This window comes from Oryctolagus cuniculus, chromosome 4, assembly GCF_964237555.1.
Source record: "Oryctolagus cuniculus chromosome 4, mOryCun1.1, whole genome shotgun sequence".
In the NCBI taxonomy this organism is placed as follows: Eukaryota; Metazoa; Chordata; class Mammalia; order Lagomorpha; family Leporidae; genus Oryctolagus; species Oryctolagus cuniculus.
This window is the reverse complement of record NC_091435.1, coordinates 159488723-159510209: the sequence shown is the minus strand read 5'-3', so window position 1 is coordinate 159510209 and position 21487 is coordinate 159488723. Positions and strand designations below refer to the sequence as shown.

At 47.0% G+C, this 21487-nt stretch overlaps 1 protein-coding gene and 1 pseudogene across 9 annotated transcripts in view; both read right to left on the bottom strand.

Moving 5' to 3' along the window:
* Positions 1 to 1216: 1216 nt before the first annotated feature.
* LOC138849399 (large ribosomal subunit protein mL42 pseudogene) lies at positions 1217 to 1865 on the bottom strand (annotated as a pseudogene).
* Positions 1866 to 4972: 3107 nt separating this feature from the next.
* Positions 4973 to 21487, bottom strand: part of UBE2E2 (ubiquitin conjugating enzyme E2 E2) — a 388098-nt gene continuing 371583 nt past the window's right edge. For all 9 annotated transcript variants that reach the window (XR_011388222.1, XM_070072852.1, XM_070072853.1 and 6 more), the window contains one exon: positions 4973 to 5821. Coding sequence is in view for 8 of the 9 variants with exons in the window: in XM_070072852.1 (XP_069928953.1) it covers positions 5724 to 5821 (98 nt within the window). In the remaining variant the exon portion in view is untranslated. The remainder of the gene's footprint in view (positions 5822 to 21487) is intronic.

Below are 21487 nucleotides of genomic sequence, written 5' to 3'. Positions count from 1 at the left end.
CGAGAGGCGGTGAGAGAAGGAGAGAGAGAAAAGGAGAGAGTGAGAACAACAGATCTCCCGTCTGCTGGTTCGCCCCCCAAAAGCTTCCAATGCCCGGGACTGGGTTACTACAGTTGGGAGCCAAGAACTGAATCCGGGTCTCCTACATGGGTGCGGGGACTCAAGTACTCAAGCCAACACCTGCTGCCTCCCTGGGTGTGCATTATCGGGAGCGATGCTAGGACCTGAATCCAGGCACTCCACTATGGGAGGCAGGTGTCTCACGTGGTGTCTCAACAGCTGTGCCAAATGTTTTCCTTGCTGGCTTTGACGGCAAGATTCCAGATCTGATGTGACTGCCCAGAATGCAATCAGACCCATACTCCCCCTGAGGACAACCTAGGGCTAGCTTAGGTCCAGTGTGTGCTCATTAGCTTGATGCCTGATCCTCATGCCAGAGAGCCAGTACAGAAAGCACATTTTGACAGTCATATAGTCCCCTTGGAACAAAACAGAGCAGGTCAAAATTCTGTGGTAGGACTTTTTTCCTGCAAAGTTCCCACTATTTTCAGAATTGAGGATGAGCTTCTAAAATACATTTTAAAAGTGCCATGCCTGGAAATAACTTAACACACCTTTCCTGCAATGTCCAGATGCCGACAGGTTCAGGGGTTTCCTAAGTGCTAGGCTTCCTCACGGCTGGCCAAATCTCTGTGCAGTGTGTATAAAAATCAGAAAGCTGGTTCCTGTTACTCAGTCTCCAATCGAATCCCAGTCCCACAGCTTTGATGCCGCCCCCTATTTACCAAGGATGGCAAGACCACCCAGAAGACTGCACAGCATCAAGACTGAATTATGCCAGCTTGGGTTTACAGGATGAGAATATAAGAAAGGAGTTTTAGTGACTATTTCATTGTATAAGTAGTTTTTCTTAATGGAAGACGAGGCACATGGTAACATTCCTCTTTGATTCTCCCCAAGAACCTCAGCATCTGTCCTTTGGAGAATCCTTTTTTTTTTTTTTTTTCTTGACAGGCAGAGTGGACAGTGAGAGAGACAGAGAGAAAGGTCTTCCTTTTACCGCTGGTTCACCCTCCAATGGCCACCGTTGCCGGCGCACCGCGCTGATCCGAAGGCAGGAGCCAGGTGCTTCTCCTGGTCTCCCACGCGGGTGCAGGGCCCAAGGACCTGGGCCATCCTCCACTGCACTCCCGGGCCACAGCAGAGAGCTGGCCTGGAAGAGGAGCAACCGGGACAGAATCCGGCGCCCCGACCGGGACTAGAACCCGGTGTGCCAGCGCTGCAAGGCGGAGGATTAGCCTAGTGAGCCGCGGCGCTGGCGAGGATCCTGTTTTCTATGACAACTGTGATAACATCCATGAGGGTACCAGTGGTGCTCAGTACTCACGAACATTTTGCTCAGTTGTTCTACCATGGGCCCTTGCTCGAAGTGTTCACTTTTTTCTTCCAATCTGGTTTTCAGCATTTGATCACGTGTTGCTTCACTATTAAGCACAGCATCTCGTCAAAGCGTAGGTTTTGTGTGTTCATACGGAATGCCCACCGGAGGCTGATAGCATAGTACTGTCGTGCCAACTGGTGTCAAGCTCTACTTTGTAATTACAGTCATTTGGAAGAGGAGAATATGCATACTTATGGCAATCACAATATAAAACTCCATTTCAGACTGGAAATAAATGTTTCCCAATAGTTCTCTTTGATAGCACCCATTTCATTGACACCACCACCATGGTGTACCAAGATGCTGCACAGCAGTGGGATAAAAAACAATGTTTTAAAGAAAACTGTTTTTAAAATTTGATCTATGCACATCACTTTTCGTCCCACTAGCCCATCTTGTCTTTGTGTATATGGTTTTGTAGTTGATAGCAAAGGCTCCCGTTGTCACAGACTTGAATGGGAATCTCACTTTGGCATTTCATGTGACTGAGGGCCACCTACATACACTCTACGTGCTAGGCTGAGGTTTAATTAGGTAACTTATTATGGCTCAGTACACAGTATATTGTGAATAAATAATTCCTTGCTTCCTGGTTCCCAAACTAGTATTCCATGATGCCTCTGTGCTTCCTTCCTGTCAGTCCATTTTGCGCTACTGTAACAGAACACCCAAGATTCTGTAACTTGGAAAGAAGAGAGATTTCTTACAGTTTTTAAGGATGCCAAGTGCGAGGTCTGCATTGAGTGAGAGCTCTACTGTGGCATCATCTCACGGAGCAAGATGGAAGGGCCAGAGAGCACGTGGGAGAGGGAAAGAGACAGACGGAAGGGGGCCGAGCTCCTCTTTTTTTAAATCGGGAACAGGAACCCAGCCCTGTAGTAACAGCATTAATCCATTGATGGCGCTGTCCTTGTGGCTGAATCTCTCCGTTTATTTTTCCTTAATTTTATCCATTTATATAAATGGGAACAGATTTCCTATATACAGTTTTACGGACATAATGATCCAATCACTCCTGTAAGGTCCCACCTCCCAACGCTGCAGCACTGGGATGAAGCTGTCAACACAGGAATTTTGGGGGACGCATTCAAACCACAGCGCTCCTAACCCCGGAGCCCCAGAGAAAGGCTCACTCCTGCGGTAACTGCATCTTCAGCCGCTCCTGTGGGTAACAGGCGGAGAATCTCTTGTTTACTGCAGTTTGGCAACAGCTGAAGGCCACAGCCTTTTTGAATGATTTAAGGTCAATAAATACCTCAAACTCCTCTCTCGATGATGAACAGTGCTGCTTTAGTCAAGGGTCTGCCAACATTTTATTTAACATGGCTACAAAATACTAAATGGCCAACAATTGTTGTGGAAAATGCATAATAACAAGGTAAGAAAATTATTCCTGAATTTGCGAAATGCCATCTCATAATTTTTAGAAACACTATTTATAGCTTTCTAGATGTCAAACTACTTCTAAATCTTATTTCATGGGTATTTTCAAAGACGTATTGGAATTGTACTGCCTGCTACACGGGCAGATTCCAAGTGCAGTGACTATGTATCTGGAATCTCGACTTCCTAGGTCTCCTGAGCTGGTCTCCCCAGCTTTTACATCTTGCGAGTGGGGTGTGTTTGTTTGTCATGAAGCATTCAGCGTCCATGCAGAAGAGATGTTTTATAGCCTCTGTGTACCACAGATTGGAGTAACAATTAAAACGCCCTGTGCAAGAACACACAGATTTGTGACAGGATTTCCTACTGGAATTGGTGTGATCTCTGGCTCCTTAATAACACCCACGAGCTTAAGTAAAGCAGACGCGAAACACAGACTACAATATACTTGAGAGATTATTTAAAATATGTGTCTCACAGAGTTGACATTATGAAAGAAAGGCAAACTGAATTTAAACATGGCCTATAAAAATCAGTGTGTCACTACTAATCTAACTAGTCAAAAATTTGAAAAAAAATTTAATAAAATTACATTGTGCAGAAGTTCAGTGTTTTCAGAATCGAATTTTAAACCCAAAGTATTAAAATAAAAGCCTCTGTGGTGATGAAGTCTGTAGGCAATAAAATATTCTATGTGATTTTCTAAAAATTAGCTTTGTGATACATTAATTCAATTTGTTTTATGTTAGAGAGAAGACACACAGTTACCTGAGACCCTCCTCCTTGGTCAGGCTGCATGTGGGCCACATCTGGGTACCACCTGTGTCAGTTAACACAGTTTTACTGGAATAAAATCCATTCATTTATGTGTTGTCCGTGGCTCCTTCTCCTACAACTACAGAGCCACAGCCCATAGTGTCTAATAAACTTTCTATGCTAGAAAAGGTTTTCAAATAAAGTGAATGGTAAAATTGTTATTGAAAAAAAAAATCCCCAGGCACTGTAGGTTAAAAGTAGCATTTCTAATATTTAAATATATTTTCTTTAGAATTTCTTTGAAAACGTTTAACAGCAAAACTGCCTCTTTTGACTCAGATATGTACAATGCTGAAGTATTTCGAAGTGACTGACTTACATATCTGTAAATCCCACTTTCCGGCATAGAGACATTCACAGCGACTCCAAGCTTTCAGGTGTAACTGTACGTGGTGGAAGGAGACGTTCCCAGGACACCGTGCACCACAAGTATCAGTGAACAAGTCAGTGTTTTAAAAACTGCTCCACTCACGCCTCTCCTCTCCCCCTACAGCCACACAGCCAGCCAGCCAGACTCTCACCGCTGCACGCTTGGTGAGGACTGATACGGCTGCATTTACTTCTTCCATTAAAATTATAGAAGAAGACAAAGTTCAAAGTCAGTCAACTGCAAGTTTTGAGGAAAAATGGAGAGAGAAACTTGACAGTGACTGAACATAATGATCAGTTCAGACATCACCTTCACCAGAAGGCTAATTTTAGTCACCTTTTTTTTTTTTTTTTTTTAAGATTTATTTATTTTACTTGAAAGTCAGAGTTACACAGAGAGAGAAGGAGGGGCAGAGAGAGAGGTCTTCCATCCGCTGGTTCACTCCTCAGTTGGCCGCAACAGCCGGAGCTGCGCTGATTCGTGGCCAGGAGCCAGAAGCCAGGAGCTTCCTCCGGGTCTCCTGTGCTGGTGCAGGGACCCATGCACTTGGGCCATCTTCCGCTTCTTTCCCAGGCCATGGCAGAGAGCTGGATGGGAAGTGGAGCAGCCGAGACGAGAACCGGTGGTCATGTGGGACGCTGGCGCTGCAGGCAGCGGCTTCACCCACTACACCACAGCGCTGGCCGCAATCACCTATTTTAATTGTTGGGGACAGAAGGTTGTAACAGAAAGGATTTAAATATGTAAAATGATACTTATCCACTGAACCAGCCACAAAATCATGAGGCTACTGACAAGTGGAGAAATTCCACACGCTAAGCAACTCAACTATAAAGAAGTACTAAGGGTTCAGATGAAAGACGCACTTGAACCTATAATTGAGTAAGACACGACAAACCCTGCTGCACAAGCAGGTGCCGTGCTGGTCACTACGACACAAAGCAAACGCTGGGTCACCAGAGTGCATGTATCAGCCACAGTGATTTATTGAGTGCTTTAATAATACAAGTGTACATCAACTGATCCACAGTCAAAAGTGGCAGGTCCCTAAGAAATTTACAAGCACTTTAAGTAAATCAAAATACATATTATTTTGTTCAATCCAACAGTCTTCTGTGTGGGGGACAGAAGGCTAGTGATAAACAGGGTCTCAGTAATGCACAGTGATTCTGATTGAAGCTTTTGTACAAAAACTTGTTCCCAGTAGCATGCACCCACCAATAAAGACTTCAGTACAAAAAATTAACCCTAAGCACTACATTTAAGTAGAAACGAGATATAATTCTGAATTTGTGTTTTCCCAAAGATCACATAAAAGGAAAAAAAAAATCAAAACAAAACAAACAACAAAAAACAAAACCACACAGTAATACAAAGCTTTGTAAGAAAGCTCTTACTAGTACAGATTCAACATTGTTTGCACTGAAAACAGGATTCCCATCCATGTTGTGGCGGGAAAAAGAATCCCAAACCTTTCAAGTTAACAGAAACCAAAAAGGGAATAGAACAAGAAAGAAAAAGAGAGAAGTGCAGAGAAGAGGAGGGGAGGAGAGAGTGGGCGGAGCGGGGCAGGTGGACGACATACCGTCACAGAACAGTTCGGAACTGAGTAAAAACAGGAAAGTCAGGACCGAGGTCTGAGGGTGGGAGGGCTACTGATGCACTTGGTGAATGTGCTTGCACAGGTCCGGCGGGGGCGGCAGCTGGCAGCCCCTAGGTGGCGTACCGCTTGGTCCACTGTCGGGCCATCCGGTCGTGCTCTGCTCTGTTGGTCATGTACTGGGTGGCGATGCTGCCCACCAGAGGGTCGGCTGCAAGGGAAGCAGAGTCGGCAATCAGTAAATGCCCGTGTTTCCTCCTCCAAGTCAGGAAGGAGGGTGCAGAGACCTGATCCTTGTTCCGGGGGAGGTAGGGAGGAGGTGAGCAGCTGCTGGCCCAGCGTGGAGCTGTCTGCGGATAGCGCCAGTGACCGCCGCTGGGCCCCACACTGCACTCCAGCCCCCCGAGCCGCCTCTTGTGTTCCATGGAGACCATCCTGTCCTATTTCTCGACGTGTCTTTCTCTGTCTCTGTGCCCACCATATACTTCTCACCCTGCTGCCCTTAACTTCAGGTTCATTGTTTCATTTAGAACATGCAGGCAGGCTGTGGGGGGGGCACTCCAGGCCCTCAATGAGATCTCTTGGTAAGAGGCTGGGGGGGCTTGGGCAACCTCTCAATGCAGGGTAACGCCATGGGACAGCACTCATGCCCCCGTCACTGGCTCTGAGCCTCAGCTGAACCCAGGCAACCAGCAACTGTTCCAATTGGTGATTTACAAACTCTAACCGCTCATTACAAAAACACAGACAGACAGACATTAATGGTAGCTAACACTCATCATAGTGTAGCTTGTCCTGAAACATGGAGCCAGAGGTCTCAAAAGGAGCTGACACAGGGGACACTGGTGTGCAAGGAGAATAAGCCACTTGCCCTGGGTGGAGTAGGAGTGGGGCCAGTTCTCTGTGCAAACACCGCTAGGATACAAGATTAATGCAAAAAATAAATAAAATAAAATAAAATAAAAAGGACCAGGTTCCTAGAGATCTCAAATCTTCCCCTTCCCTACAATGCTCTAATTTCATTCTCTCTGGTTTCTATTTCCCCCATAGTGGTGTTGAGAATGTGGGTGGATGAGCATTTGAGCAGGTAAGTTAGAAGAACCAAAAGGGAACGTGACAAAAATATCCAAAGTTAATCTTAAATATGAATGAGAGGAAAAAGAATATAGAACTCTGTCTGTGGTCCAATACCAGCTGTCACCAGGGAAGGTTCGGAGCCTGGAACCTCCTAAGATATTCAGGACGCTGCCTTCTCAGTACTTAAGGTCACAGAACACACACGCCTGCCCCTTTTCATGCATCTGCTAAGGTGAATGACTAAGTCTCTGAAAGTCTGCCCAACCTAGGTGTCCTGGGGTTGCGCTAGCTAAGCTTGCTCAATGATTCTACAGAGAAGCGAACTTCCTACATCCATGTGGATCACAACACTAACACACTGTCTGTCTGTGGGTGTGTTCAGAACTGCCCCCCTGCTTACTCTCTGTGATCCTTTTCCTCCATTTTCCCAAATGCTGACAACGGAACTCCACCGCTTCAACCAGGCCAGCCCAGATTGAAGATGTAAACCAGCTACACTGACATGCAGACACAAACACCTAGGTGCTGGCCAAACTGCCATTTAAACAATGTGGCCTTCTAGTTGAGACAAAGCGATTTACCTTCGAGTCTACAGGGCCAAAGCGAGGTTTCTACTGCTGAAGACAATCTTGCTTTGATTTCTGGTACCGGGCAAACGGCTAGGGTGAAGGCTGGGGCTCCTCAGCGGTGCGGGTCTACGTCACTCCAGACAAGGGTGAGACAGAGCACACTGCAGACCCCTTCTTCCGTGTTTCCTTACTGATCAAGGAAAGGCGTCGTGTGGGAAGACTGGCTATCGACTCTGAGGTTCTAGCTCAAGCCATCCTTCAACACGCCACGTGCACACTGGGAACAAGACAGGCCCGTCCTTTCAGCCCACAGGAGGAAGACGAAGGCAAAAGGGTAAAAAGGAAACAAGGGAGCTGCAGGCTGGGAAAAGGTGCTACGTCGGTGCCCACAGTCCTGCAGTACGGGCACAGGGGAACAAGGCCGCTGAGAACACAACTAACGTAGACTGTGCCAACTGTTTTGGCGGGGGATTCTGAAATAACAGTTTCTTTCAGGGTTCTTTTATGTTTTCAATTTAAAAAGTAGTTTTCTACCTATAAATTTACATATGCTAAATATAAAGCAATAATTAATTATAGTTTAAAAACCCATCTGAGGCAACATACAAGACAGAAAGCTGTCAGTGGAGATCGTATGTATTCACTGAGAAACCTGCTGCTAGCATTGACATGATCGCTTCCTCCTGCACTTCTCTTCCAAACACATGTTGTAAAAGAAAGAGAGACACTGACAGTCTGCTTTTGTAATCTTTTTAAAAAATCATTACATGGTGAATAACTTTTTGTATCTGTAATGAAATCTATTTCATCTTTTTAAAAAATAGTCAAGAGGCAGGGAGATATTCAGGTAGACAGAGAGACAGAGAGGGGAGGCGGGAGAGGGAGAGAGGTATCGAGCCCCCATTCAGAAGCCAGCAGCTGGGAACCCAATCCAGGTCTCTCATGTGGGTGGCAGGAACCCAGTTACTTGAGCCATCACTTGTTGTCTCCCACAGTGTACATCAGCAGGAAGCTGGAACTGGGGAGCCAGAGCTGGAGTTCAAGTCCACGTATACCAACATGGGACACAGGTGCCCCAAATGGTATCCTAACTGCCAGGTCAAATGCCCACCACTACTTCATTATTTTTAATATACACCTGAGTTAATAACCGGTTTTCTTTTCAGACATTTGGGATAAACAGTGGTGTGAAGAACATTACTGTACATGCACTGGAAGTCTTTGCAAATCTTAAACTAGTTTACAGGACAACTGAAGGAATAAAATAAAAACATAAAATGAAGGTATTTAAGAATCATATGCTGTTGTTAACCAAGTAGCTCTTAATGCTAAAATGACTTGAAGAATACAAGAAAGCTAGGACTGCAAGTAACAAGGCTAAAACTACGCAATACTCAGGCGGCCGACTAGCGGTGTATGTTCTCTTTGAGTGTCTTCAGTTACAATCACAAGTAAAGTCGAATCGTGTTACAGGACTTCAGGATCCACACACACCAGGGATGAGCAGCCTCTAAATATAAATTACTCTATCCTACTGCCCTAAGATTTCTTACTGCAAATGAACTCTTTCCCATCGCTTTGTGTTTCTAGATTGTTACAACTTCCCCAAGTCTTTATAGATTTTTGAGATTATCAGCTATCAGTTTTCTTACTTTTTACTAAAGAAAAACCACATAATTCATCAGTGGACCAGTGCACTGGAACCAAAGTAGGGGTGCAGTGGGTTAAGCTGCCACCTGTGATGCTGGATCCCACAAAGGGCACTCGTTCAATATTCTGCCTGCTCCGCTCCCCACCCATCTCTGCTAATGTGCTTGGGAAAGCAGCAGAAGATGGCCCAAGCACATGGGCCCCTGCTACCCACGTGGGAGACCCATGGGAGTTTCAGACTCTTGGTTTTGGCCTGGCCCAGCCCCAGCAGTTGCAGCCATTTGGGGAGTGAAACAGTGGGTGGTGATCTCTCTCTCTCTAACTCTACCTTTCAAATAAATATGTGTGTGTGTGTGTGTGTGTATATATATATAAATAAATTGAATTGTCAACATTTTCTACCTTTGTTTAGCAATTGCTTGAGTTTTCAGGAAGGGGAGACTATTCACACTTCACACACAAGGGTTAAGGTGATGCTAAGCACGAGTCCCAGCGTGGTGCATATCAGCAGTTCCCTGGGAGGGTTAGGACCTACGGTGTGGTCAGCGGAAAACCACCGGGACTGGGGGAGACACAGCTACCGGGAGCTCTCATCATTGCAAGAGAGTGAGACGGGTCCATACTGAGCACTCTCCCCACCCCACTTTCTTTTTTAAATGTATAAGCCTTCGCTCTCTCATGGCTGGGGCTACACTGGGTCTCTTGCAAGGCAAGGGAGTTTACAGCCTCATCCACAAAAGGGAGGAGGGGCACAATAGATATGGAATCAACCTAGATGTCCATCAACTGCTGACTGGATAGACATTATGGTATATATACACACTATGGAGTACTACTCACTGTAAAAAAAAAAGAAATCCTGTCTTTTGCAACAAGATGAACACAACTGGAAACCATTATACTTAGTGAAATAAGCCAGTCCCCAAAAGACAGCTATGAAATGTTTTCCCTGATTTAGGTAACGAATAGAGTGCCTGGAATGTAATGTACTGGAGTGAAGCAGACATTGTGAGATGTGATGACTGTTTGATAGATTACAGCCCTTGTCTCTTCTATTGAGGCACAGCATGGTTTTTCTTTCCCCCCCTTCATACTATTTGTTGAAGTCTTTTACTTAGTGTAGGGTTAACTATATGATCATTAAACAAACTGAAAATAGATCTTTGTGAACATTAAGGGTGGGAATGTGAGAGGGAAGAGGGAGAAGGGTTGGAAGGAGGGTAGGGGAAGAAATTTCACTATGTTCCTAAATCTGTATATACAAAATACATGACACTCATATAACTTAAAAAAAAAAAAGACTAAATAAATATACAGGCAGACTGTGATGGTATTTTTTTCAAAGGGTTCTTGGTAAGCCCCCTCCCTCTCTCCTTCCCTCCCTCCCTTTCTTTTTTTTGACAGGTAGAGTTATAGACAGTGAGAGAGAGAGAGAGAGACAGAGAGAGAGAGACAGAGAGAAAGGTCTTCCTTCCATTGGTTCACCCCCAAAATGGCCGCTACGGCTGGCGCTGTGCTGATCCGAAGTCGGGAGCCAGGTGCTGCTTCCTGGTCTCCCATGCGGTGCAGGGCCCAAGGACCTGGGCCATCCTCCACTGTACTCCCGGGCCACAGCAGAGAGCTGGACTGGAAGAGGGGCAACCGGGACCAGAACCCGGCACCCACATGGGATGCCGGTGCCGCAGGCGGAGGACCAACCAAGTGAGCCACGGCGCCAGCCCCTCTTTTTTTATTTTTTTAAAGATTCACCTACTTGAAGGGAAGGCATGACAAAGAGACAGGAAGAGAGAAAGAGGATCTTCCACCAGCTGGTTCATTCCCCAGCTGGCTGCCAACAGCAGGGTTGGGCTAGACTGAAGTCAGGGGCCGGGGACTCCATCCAGGTCTCCCATGGAGCGGCAGGGACTCAACCTCTTGAGCCATGACCTGCTGCTTCCCCGACACATTAGCAAGGAGCAGCCGGGACTCGAACCAGCGCTCTGATATGGGCTGTGGGTGTCCCAAGCCATGGCTTAACCACTGTGCCACAAGGTCTGCCCCTGGACTACTTACAAGGCCAAAGAACAGTTTACTTTAGTTGGTAGGTGGCATGGAAAGACATTACATAGATAAAATTTTGACTCCCCTTCATTGTTCTTTTAAAGAAACATAGTAAAAATAACATAACATGACGGGAAAGGGCATGGGCTTTGGGTTTAGACTGCGTTTTTACTTCAGTTTCACCACTAGCTGAGTTACCTTGGGCAAATTACTTAACCTCTGTCGCTCCCTCTCTTCGTGGAGGAACGACACTAAACCCTGCCTAGGCTTCATATCCGAGTCACGGCACCATTATGTCGCTCCCCCTCTTCGTGGAGGAACGACACAGGACCCTGCGCTGTTCTTTTGTCTGCTCGGCCCTCCCCGGGTTTGCTGCTGGTTCTTCCCGGGTTGGCTACTGTCCCTTCCACCTCCGTGGAAGGGCAGTTCCCCCTGGCCACATTCCCCACTTCCACAGGGGAGCGGCACACCGCCGGCCGGCTCTCTCGGGGGCTGCACAGGTGTTCCTTCAGCTAGATGTTCCCCTTAGATGTTCCTCTTAGATGTTCCCCATAGATGTTCCTGGTGAATGCTGTCTCTCTCCTCCTTTATAGTCCTCCTCCGCCAATCCCAACTCGGCTGCCCACACGCCGAGCACGCCGCTCTCCTCCAATCAGGAGCAGGCCCTGATGTTTATTGGCTGAACTGGAGGTAGCTGTGTAGAAGCTGTTTTCTTCTCTCCCAGCGCCATATTGTGGGAGAGCAGATGCATAGAATAAGTCTTAATTCCAGTAACTTAGTCTAGTCCGAGCTGCTCCCCACAGATCCCCCTTTCTTTTTATTTTTTGGCGTTGATACGCGCCTGTCTTCGGTGTCCCGCGGCACACACTCTGCTCTACTTGCTAGAGTTGCCACAGGTTCTTACAAGTCCTATCAATCAGGCAAACCGAATCCGGGTCCTCTCTTCGCCATGTTGTGAGGAGGTTTTTAGGCGCTGATGCGTGCCTGTGTTCGGTGCCCTGCAGCGCATGCTCTGCTCTGCCTGCAGGGGCTTACAAGCCCTTAACAATCAGGCAAACCGAATCCAAGCCCTCTCATTGCTGTCTTGTGGGGAGACTTATTAGTGTTGGTTCGTGCCTATCTTCGGTGACCTGCAGCTCATACTCTGGTCGAGCTGCCTGCTGGTGCTTACCGCCTTACTAATCAGGCAGACCGAATCCAAGCCTTCTCATTGCGGTATTGTGGGGAGACTTATTGATGTTAATTCGTGCCTGTCTTCGGTGACCTGCAGCGCATAAGCTGCTAGCCGCCCGCAGGTGCTCATCGCCTCACTAATCAGGCAGACCGAATCCAAGCCTTCTCATTGCAGTATTGTGGGGAGGCCTTTCTATTTCTCTATTTCTCTATCTCCGGGCATTCCTATTTCTCCCATTTTACTTCTATCTTCCAGCATTCCTATTTCTCTCATTTTACTTCTAAACTTCTGTTCCTCTTATCCCCGCGGCTTCCCGGTGCCCGCCCCGAGGCTGCTTCTCGGCGGCTTTCCGGCTCTGAGCCGCTTCAGCCCGCGCCTCTCTCATCTGCGCGGCTTCGCACTAGCCCAGCGTTCCCTATCTACTTGAGCCCCGCACGCTGTCTGCGCGCGGCAGCCTCCACGAGTCACACAGCGTAGCTTACGTCTCCGCCACTAGCATTCAATCTAAGTTCCCCGGGCTAACCTGGCGAATTCAACCCAGCTCACGTCTCCGCCCCACGATTTGGCTTCCCGTCCTTTGCTCCCCGGGCTAATCAGACGGATCCCAACCGGGCTTACGTTTCCGCTTCTGGTTTTAACTTTTCGCCCCCTATTCCCGGGCTAACTTGAGAATCCCAAAGTGGCTTTCGTCTCCGCCTCGGCCTGCCCCCCGCGGCTTCAATTTCCCTAACATTTTTCTCTACCCGGTATGTTTTCCCAAGCTTTCTTCCAACAATACTCCTCCCTCATTTCTCCTGGCCTCTCCCCACAGTCCACATCCGAGTCTGTTTGTTCTAGCTTTCACTTTCGCTTTCGACCTTACAGATTTCTCCCAGCTTCCCCCCGTAGTCCGTATCTGAGTCTATGCCTAGGCTTTCAATAGCTTCTTCCGGCACCTTTTTCGTCCGGCTTTTCCCTAGGCTGTTTGCTATTCTCTCTCTCCGATATTTTCCCATTTCTTCCCGTTTCTTCCCTCCTAAGTTTCCTATCCGAGTCACGGCACCATTATGTCGCTCCCCCTCTTCGTGGAGGAACGACACAGAACCCTGCGTTGCTCTTCTGTCTGCCCGGCCCTCCCCGGGTTTGCTGCTGGTTCTTCCCGGGTTGGCTACTATCCCTTCCACCTCCGTGGAAGGGCAGTTCCCCCTGGCCACATTCCCCACTTCCGCAGGGGAGCGGCACACCGCTGGCCGGCTCTCTGGGGGCTGCACAGGTGTTCCTTCAGCTAGATGTTCCCCTTAGATGTTCCCCTTAGATGTTCCTGGTGCATGCCGTCTCTCTCCTCCTTTATAGTCCTCCTCCGCCAATCCCAACTCGGCTGCCCACACGCCGAGCACGCTGCTCTCCTCCAATCAGGAGCAGGTCCTGCTGTTTATTGGCTGAACTGGAGGTAGCTGTGTAGAAGCTGTTTTCTTCTCTCCCAGCGCCATATTGTGGGAGAGCAGATGCATAGAATAAGTCTTAATTCCAGTAACTTAGTCTAGTCCGAGCTGCTCCCCACAACCTCAGTGTCCCGAAATGCAAAATGTGGACAATAAAAGGAGCTACTCCATAGTTGGTGGTAAGAATTAAATGGATGAATCCTTGTAATACACAGAAGAATTGCTGTTATTTTCAAAATGAAGACAGGCAAATAAGCATCTGTGTGCATCCTTCAAACGCATAAACCAACTATCTCTTAAAGACATTGTCTTCAGGTAAAACCCAGCCACCGCGGCTCCCAGGCCTTCCCTTCAAGGCCTGACCTTTTGGTCTCCTCTGCCCACACTCTAACTCTCACAGCCCACTCTCAGCTGGAAGGGAAGGCTCTGCCCTGTCTCAACACTCGGCAGGAGCACAGCCTCCCTGGGATTCTCTCAGGAGCTTCCGAGCAGGTCTGTGCGCCCTGTTTCTATTTTGCCTGTCCATAGCAGTGTCGTCCACTGCCTTGTGACCATCTGTTACTTATTCCCATTTCCCACTGGGCTGCAGCCCACACTCGGTCCCCACTACACAGAGGCAATGGAAACCAGTGCTAAACAAGCTCTTGCCCTCTGTCATCTCCGTATCCCTCCTGGTAACCCCATGTTTTCTGGATGGTTCGATGGATAGATGGCCCGAAGAATACAGTAAGGTGTACCTACAACAGCCGTAAATCGCACAGTAACTGTGGCCGACAGGTGTGCCCTTCTGCAGCGCGAGCATTAGAAACAGATTTCATCCTCTATGCACGAGTTGTTTGCCAGTTAGTGACAGACAGTGGGGATTCTGGACAGCTTTATTTCACTTTTCTCCTGGTTGTTTTTTGTTGCTGTTAAAACTTAATTATTTTAGGGCCGGTGCCATGGCTCACTTGGTTAATCCTCTGCCTGCATTGCCGGCATCCCATATGGGCGCTGGGTTCTAGTCCTGGTTGCCCCTCTTCCAGGCCAGCTCTCTGCTGTGGCCAGGGAGTGCAGTGGAGGATGGCCCAGGTCCTTGGGCCCTGCACCTGCATGGGAGACCAGGAGGAAGCACCTGGCTCCTGGCTTCGGATCGGCGCAGCGCGCCGGCCATAGCAGCCATTTTGGGGGTGAACCAATGGAAGAAAGACCTTTCTCTCTGTCTCTCTCTCTCACTAACTCTGCCTGTCAAAAAAATAATAAAAAACTTAACTGTTTTAGTATTGGAATTTGTGATTTACAAGTTGCCACTTCTTGGACTCTGCAAGGTTATAATCCACTGCTTCTCCAGCCGTTTTACTCTATCTGTGATTAATATCATACTTGAGTCACCCACCAAGTCACTGAAGCTTCCCACAGATCAGACTTATGGTGAGAAGGAGTAGCTCATTTTAGTTTCTTTCTTGGAACTTCTCTTTCCTGGTTTGGTCTTGCCTAGTTTTATTCAAATCTTCTATAAAATTAAAATGTAATAGATACATCCTGTGCTAATTTAGACACTAATCGAGCAGGTACGAAGTAAAAGATGTGCCTTCTTTCCTTCAACCAGAACTTCTTCCATCTTGAGGTAACCACTACCAATGGCTTCATGTTCACCCTCCCACACTTTTTGATTGACTGTATTTAAATTAAATGGGAATTACATGACAGATGTTCTTGTCTTTTCCAATTGCAGCTGTGTTTTTGACAGTACAAATAGATCTAGCTCATTATTTTTTAAAAATGTTTTCTTTAAGATTTATTTGTTTATTTATTTGAAAGGCAGAGTTACAGCGAGGCAGAAGCAGAGAAAGAGAGAGAGAGAGAGGGAGAGAGAGAGAGGTCTTCCATCCACTGGTTTACTCCCCTAAATGGCCACAACGGCCAGAGCTGGGCAAATTCAAAGCCAGGAGCCAGGAGCTTCCTCCAGGCCTCCCATGTGGGTACAGGGACCCAAGGACTTGGGCCATCTTCCACTGCTTTCCCAGGCCACAGCAGAGAGCTGGATCAGAAGTGGAGCAGCCGGGACTCGAACTGGCACCCACATGGGATGCCGGCACTGCAGGCGGCGGCTTTACTTGCAACGCCACAGTGCCGGCCCCCCATTATTATTATTTTTTAAAAGATTTATTTTAGTTATTTTGAAAGACAGAGTTACAGAAAGAGAGAGAGAGAGAGAGAGATGGAGAGAGAGAGAGATGGAGAGACAGGTTTTCCATTTGCTGGTTCACCCCCCAATGGCCACAAGGCCTGAGGCTGGGCCAGGCAGAAGCCAGGAGCCAGGAGCTTCTTCCAGGTTTCCTATGTGGCTGCAGGGGCCCAAGCACTAGGGCCATCCTTTGTTGCTTTCCCAGGCGCATTAGCAGGGAGCTGGATCAGAAGTGCAGCAGCCAGGACTTGAACTGGCAGATGGGATGCCGGAGCTGCAGGTGGTGGCTTCACCTGCTACGCCACAGCAGCGGCCCCACAGCTCCTTATTTTTAAACCACAAGGCATTCCTTTGCAGAGCTGGTATTCATTTTTCCACTCCTCTAATGATCACATTTAGATGCTGATTTTCTGCTATTAGAAATAGTGTTACAGTCTTATATAATCTTTGAGTACATGTTTGAGTATTTCTGGTCCAGCGCTAGACCACAAAATGTGCATTTTAAACCTCAGGTGAATATGGCCAAGCTTCTCTTCAGTAAAAGGATGGACAATTCACTTTCTTTCTGGACACTTTCATCAATATTACATTATCAGTTTTTAAAAATTTTGGCCAAGCTAACAGAAAAAACCAATCTGACATTGTTGCATCTGCATTTAACCTGATGCCTACTAAGGTTAGCATCCTTGGATGTTTGTTTACCATTTGTGTTTCTTCTTCTGTGAGTTATGCCCTTGTCCATTTTTTTCTTATTAATATGAAGGAGCATTTTATATATTATAAATATGAAGTTCAGGCCGGCACTGTGGCTCAATATGCTAATCCTCTGCCTTACGGCGCTGACACACTGGGTTCTAGTCCCAGTTGGGGTGCCGGATTCTGTCCTGGTTGCCCCTCTTCCAGGCCAGCTCTCTGCTGTGGCCAGGGAGTGCAGTGGAGGATGGCCCAGGTGCTTGGGCCCTGCACCCCATGGGAGACCAGGAGAAGCACCTGGCTTCTGCCTTCGGATCAGCGCAGTGCGCCGGCCGCAGCGCGCCAGCCGTGGCGGCCATTGGAGGGTGAACCAACGGCAAAGGAAGACCTTTCTCTCTGTCTCTCTCTCACTGTCCACTCTGCCTGTCAAAAAAAAAAAAAAAGAAAAAAAGAAAGAAAGAAAGAAAGAAAGAAAGAAAGAAAGAAAGAAAGAAAGAAAGATAGATGAAGTTCAGCTTTGGCTTTGGTGTTCAGTCAAAATCTGCATTAGTCTTTAGAAGACTGAATAGTCAAATGCCCCCATGCAGGTCAGTTTTGGCTTTAATGAGCTTGTGGAGAACAGAGACCACATAGGTCATCAACCTATCTAATAAGCATGATGTCATTACCTGGACTCATTGTTAATACCTGAATACTGGATTGTAAATATTGGTAAGTATTCTGAGTGTAACTTGGGGATGAAAATCTTTAGGTCAAAGATAAATTATATGACATACAAGGGAAAGATGTGGAACTGTCCATGTGTGCATTCAAATATGTACGAAAACAAGATAGAAGAGCAGCTCTCACATGTTAAAAATCTGCTAGAGGGGGCTGGTGTTGTGGCATAACAGGTAAAGTTGCTGCCTGTGATGCTGGCATCCCATACGGGTGCTGAGTAGTGTCCCAGCTGCTCCACTGCTGGTCCAGCTCCCTCCTAATGGCCTGGGAAAAGCAGTGGGAGATGGCCCAAGTGTTTGGGCCCCTGCCACCCACATAGGAGACCCAGATGCAGCTCCTGGCTTTGGCCTGGCCCAGTGCTGCCTGTTGTGGCCATCTAGGGAGTGAACCAGTAGATGGAAGCACTCGCTGTCGCTCTCTCTTTCAAATCAATCAACCAATATTTAAGAAAACTCTGCTAGATCAGAACAAGCCTAACTGTAGAGAAGGACTTGGTTATACCAGCCAATGGCTGCAGGCAGAGAATGCAGCACATCTGATGGTCATGTAGAGCCAGCGAATGAATGCAGAAGTATTAGAAAGAAAAACCTTAGGGCAAAAATCATGTCTGCCTTTTAAATGTTCAGAAAGTGTTTTCTTCAGCATCGCACACAGCGTTGGTCGGCAGGGCTGCCTCGACGACACCGTGTCATCGGCGTGAGCCAAACCTCCAGGTCTGGGCGTTGACGAATGCTTGTCTTTGTGGTACTGTCTGAGCAAAATAAAAGCTACTGACCTGATAGCAGGTCACCAGGTGACAGTGCACATCTTCTCTAAAGTACTGTAAGTATGCAGAAGAGCCATCCGATGGCGGCTGTGCTAGAACTCAGGACAAACCTGAGCAACATTTACTTTTTAACAACACAATTGCAAAGTGAAATTCTTGAAAATCAAACTTCCGATTTATAGTTGTATTTCAGAAGTTCATTTCATGCTAAGATGCAGCTTTTCCTTAAGCTTTTTGCTGATTTCAGCACTGGCTTCTCGGTATTCAGATGAAATAAATTCAGTGCGCCTGGAAGGCTATCACCATTCATCTGTTAGTGTGGGGAGAATATTCGGTCCCAGAACAGCGTTGTCCTTTAACCTAGTTTATGATGCTCCTTGTCATGCGTAAGTTGGAAGTTTTTAAGTCGTCCAAGCAGTCACCCTCCCCTTCCTGTGGTCTGGATGGTGTCACTGCTTACCCAGGCTCCCTCCACTCCCTCCAGTACTTCAAGAATATTCTGTCTCAGGTTCTGATCCAGTGAGGTCAGTCCTCACCACACCTCATTCTTTTTCTTCACTAAAATCTGAGTTTGGAGAACCTAACTCCTAATAAAGTCAGCCATAGAGCAATTAGAGATATTTCACCCCAGGGAAGTAGGACGTTCATGTCCACCTGAAGAATCTCATCAAGATTCAGAAATATCAGAATTCCTCCGTGTCTGCTAATTAAAAACCAAGTAATTAGTACAAAGTTGGAGTTTTTATATTTTGAAATGTGGGAAAACCAGACGACTAATTACACACACAACTCAATCAGAAAGATGAAGTCCTCTGAAAAGACACGGCGTGTGTGTCTGTGTTTGACTAAGAGGGACTGAGGAACAAGGTGCGCATTTCCATGATCTAATCAAATGGTGACCATTATTAAACTAGATCTAAAATTGAGAATGCTGAATAAAACTGCATGCGAGTCCAGCAAGCTGTGCTGTGACTCCAGAACTGGTAACAAGGGCGGCAGAAGGAGGCACCAAGCACCCCTCTTCTAAGCAGACGTTAGTCACTCCGCTGGTGCTTATTCAGCTCCAGGAGGCTGCCCCCTGCAGTGCGCTGTGTGGAGGGGCCTGAAAACCCAGCCTCCATCAGGAAGACTGGGGGCGTCTGCAAGGAGGGGACTGTCGAGAGTCCTCCCCGGCTGGAGGTTTAACTCACGTAGGAGTGGCTTGGGCAGCTGCCCCGCTGCTTTGCCCCTTGACTGGGTGGACAGTGAGCAGCGAGGAAGCAGTCTGCACTCTCCTGCTATCTTGTCAGTGTCCTATGGAGAAGGCGGCTCCCAGGGCAAGGGGGCACCCAATAGCAGAGAGACTCATGGGAGAACTCTGTGTGAGGGGGCAGTGGCGCTCTGCAGCCTGTTTGACAGGCAACTCTTCAATTTTTAGGGACTTATACACAGCCATTATTAAGAATTAAAATATATAAATGTATGGTTACATAAATAGCATTAAAATCAAAGTTAACATTTACAATTCATCCCTTGTTAATCACGTCGTTCAATTTTATTATCATCATCAGGTAGGCTCTTAGTTCATGTTTCTTCCATGTCTGAGGAAGGAAAAAAGTGCGCTACTATAGATCGCGCCAATTACGCATTCAGTGAGGGTCACGATGCTAGCCTGGAATCTCAAATGCTACAAATCAGAACTTGATTTATTGTCTTGTTGACACTCTGGGCTTCAGGAAGTGATGAGGAAAATGCTAATAATGCAGGTTGAAAACCACATCATATCCAGGGCCCTGATACTGTGAATAATACAAAAGTTGTAGGGGACACCAACACCAACACCAACACCGGGCGAGTACAGCAGTTCCCCTTCATCTGCAGGGGGGATGCTCCAGGGTCCCGTGTGCGCATGTCTGAAAGCAGACAGTACTGAACCCTGTATTTTCTATGTTTTTTTCATGCATCCCCTGCAATGGTGCCACATGGTACCAGAGTTAGTCTGTCCTTCCACGTTTTATGCCCTGGATAAATGTCCTTTCCCTCACTACTGTATGCTTTTGGCCCGTTATTAGTAAGATAAGGGCTACCTGAGCTGCACAAGCTCTGAGATACCACGACAGTCAATGTGATCACCAAGTCAGCTGCTAGGTGACTATGGGCAGGCAGCGTACACGGTACAGGTCTGCTGGAAGAAACCACTCGCCTCTCGGGCACGCAGCGTGAACCAGTATGAGCTTCCATTAGAGGACTTAGGACAGCACACGCTTTAAGACTTATTAATTGCTTATTTCTGGAATTTTCCATGCGCATCTTCAGCCCACAGTGGACTGCATGGTAACTGAAACCATGGATAGGGGGGATCACTGTATCTGATGTGGCCAAGTTCAGGCGGCTCATGTTGCTCAATTCATGTCACTCATGATGCTGACTAACAAGTCAGTTCTGACGTCCTGCTGTGTTTCAGCTTTGTCCTACTTCTTAAATGAAAACACCACTCACCATGGTAATCCCATACTCATTTGTCAGCGGCAACTATAAGATGGATAAAGACAAAAGAGTTTGGTAAAAATCAATGAAAGTCTTCAGAATAAACTGGTCGTAAGCAGTTTGCTTAGAAGAGTATTATGTATTCCATCATTTATAAAATAGGTACAATAAACTTTTATGTGCACATATGCACGTGCCACTGTCCAACCCCTACCCTAGCTGGTGGTTAAACATTTACCAGTACACCACTGAGGAAGGTGTTGGTCAAGGAGGCTGAGTCATGGCTGGGTTTTGAATGTCGGGGAACTGCCAGTGAGTTCTCCAAGTAGTTACACAACGTGAAGCGGCATTTTGGTATCTGTCACCCAGACGGCATGGATGGCAAGACAGTGTCAGCCAAAGATACATGGAGGACGGTGACCATGGGATATCAGGGAAAGGAACACTATTCTCACCCATCACTTAGACCTCAACTCCAAGGAGAAGTCAGGAATATCACGTTCCAGTCACTCTGATGGAGGGGAAGGAGGACACTTCTTTTTTTATCTGAGAGAAAGAGACAGCAGAGATGGAGAGCTCCCATCTGCTGGTTCACTTCCCAAATGCCTGCAACAGGTGTGGCTAGGCGGAGGCGGAAGCCAGAGCTGGGAACTAGTCAGGAGCTAGAGGAAGGCATGGAACTTGGATACTCCAACGTGGGACATGGCGTCCTAACTGCTGTTCTAATCAGCAGGCCAAATGACTGCCGAGACAAGACTTTAAATATAGACAGACTGGTCTTCTAGTAACTCGAAGTGATTTGAATGCCATAAAATCTGCTAGAAAAGAAAGATACCATAAAACTTGGCTTAAGGCAGTGACTAGAGAAAATCCAAACCACTTGAAATTAATGTCCCTGAGTTGAGACTGTTCAAAAAACAGTGAAAATATACTGGCTGGAACTTAAAGTATATACTTGTTCAAATAGGTCTTAAAATTTAAAAACTCATCCTGGAAGTCTGTGTGGCAGAGCTATGTAAATTAAACAAATGTGTTTTGAAATATAAAGCATCGTGTTAGAGTAGAGGCATCTAATGTCAGCACAGATGGTGCGATCCTACTGAGAAGTTACTGAACTGCAACTCCAGACTTGGT